The sequence below is a fragment of the Nanorana parkeri genome, unplaced genomic scaffold (assembly GCF_000935625.1).
Source record: "Nanorana parkeri isolate BGI_ZX_2015 unplaced genomic scaffold, ASM93562v1 scaffold82, whole genome shotgun sequence".
NCBI lineage: Eukaryota > Metazoa > Chordata > Amphibia > Anura > Dicroglossidae > Nanorana > Nanorana parkeri.
In genome coordinates this window covers 1,749,016-1,750,994 of record NW_017306350.1, presented here as the reverse complement: position 1 = coordinate 1,750,994, position 1,979 = coordinate 1,749,016, and the positions used below count along the sequence as shown (strand labels likewise).

Sequence of the window (1,979 nt, the reverse complement as noted above, 5' to 3'; positions counted from 1 at the left end):
TAGTTATAGTAAACATACTATGTCCTCAAGTTATCAATGAACAGGAACACTCAGTAAAGAGGATTCCTGTTCATTGATAACAGGGGATATAGAAAAAGAGTTTGAGTCCCCAATCTGTTTTCTATTTGAAAAGGGAAATATCAGGGGTCTGTTTAAACCCCCAATATTTCCCAGAAGCCCCTAAAAGTAAAGTAAAAAATAAAAACATTTCATAAAAAATGAATTAAAATAAAATATTAAAAAAATTAAAAAGTTTATAAAAAATAAAATATTTAAAAGAATTTGAAAAAGTCAAAATAAAAAAAGTTTGGTTTCGGCCTGACATTTTTTTTATTTCGGTTTCGGTTTAAAATCTGCATTTCGGTGCACCTCTACTTTGAAGTGTATGTGAAGCCACAATTTTTAGCTTTGGATGATTTAGAGCAAACAAGAAAAATTAGCTTTTTAAATAATTTTACAAACAACATTTAGGTTTAGCATCTGTAGCATATAGAGGAGCATAACCCAACAATCCATCTGGGCTACCCGGCACTGCAAGGGTTAAGTGCTCGTTTTTGTCTAGGTGCTAAAATAAAAAAAAGTTACACTCACCGGATCCTCTGAGCCGGCTTGCTCTTAGACCGGTCCCTGGAGTCTCTCTCTGCCTGCGCTGCAGTGGTCTAAGGTCCCTGAGTCATCACATACTATACATAGTGTATAGAATGTGAGGTCACAGAGGGACATACCATTGCTGCAGGGAAGAGAGAGCAAGGCTGAAGGGAGCAATGTGACAGCCGGCTCCACGGTTGGGATGAGCATAACTTTTTTTTTAGCACCTAGAAGAAAAAAAAACAGCACTTAACCTTTACAGAGCATGCAAAGCCCCACTACAAGGGTTAAGAACAGTTTTGCCTGGAGTTCTATCTTATAGTTTCATCTGCTTACATTTTGTCTTTCTGGTTCCCTCAACATCCCCCACTTCCATTAACATGCTAAACAATTTCCATTTTTATTACACACCTTTAGACCCAGTGATATCACGGCACTTCTATATGCAATGCAGACTGATCATGGTTGGTGACTGCCTCTGGAATCAGTGCTCTAACTGAACAGGAACAAGCATGTGGCAAGTGAAGGGAGATCTGATCCTGCCCTACCAAACATGTCACAATTAATGATATAGCAGTGTCTGATCAGCAAAGGGACCATTCTTTACAACGCACAGGAGACGAGGAGAAGTATTTCCCACTCATCACCAGTGAATGAGCTTCCGTTCTGTACTAACACAGAGAGGACACCAGAACGGGAGACACTGCGGCTGCAGACATACGGAGACATAGGACGAGCCACACATACATAACTGGAGCAAAAGACACACAAAGATACATCAACACCCCCGATACATTCCTGCTACAGACCGCTACTACCTGTCACCCTGCACACGGACGCCGCCATATTGTTTACACTGCTTCAACAAAACTTTATTACACTGAAACAAGCGCAGACTCCAGGACTTCCATTGGACGAGACGCTAGAGGGTGATTTGAAGGAGAAATTACCTCATTACCATGTGACCTCCTGCTCCCAATGTTGGAGAAATTGAGGATAAGATGCATGGTGTTCTGTGTGGATGTATAGTGAAGGCTCTGGGAAACTTTGTATGTAGCCTGACACTGTACATACATGCAGAGCACCCTGCAGACCCACACTGTACATACATGTAGAGCACCCTGCAGACCCACACTGTACATACATGTAGAGCACCCTGCAGACCCACACTGTACATACATATATACAGAGCACTCCAAAGTCTCAAAACACACATCCCCCTCACACACACATTATGCATATCTACATACATAGCACCCCAATGACTCACATTATGCATGCCTACACACATAGCACCCCAAAGTCTCACATGCATACCTACATACATAGTACCTACACACACATAGCACCCCAAAACCTCATATTATGCATACCTACAGACAAATAGCACC

At 41.5% G+C, this 1,979-nt stretch overlaps 1 protein-coding gene across 1 annotated transcript in view; it reads right to left on the bottom strand.

Annotated features, from left to right (window-relative positions):
• The window catches only part of MCEE (methylmalonyl-CoA epimerase), an 8,798-nt gene extending 7,364 nt beyond the window's left edge, over window positions 1-1,434 (bottom strand). The window contains exon 1 of the mRNA XM_018552278.1: window positions 1,407-1,434. Coding sequence (XP_018407780.1) covers window positions 1,407-1,434 — 28 coding nt within the window. The remainder of the gene's footprint in view (window positions 1-1,406) is intronic.
• Window positions 1,435-1,979: the final 545 nt, after the last annotated feature.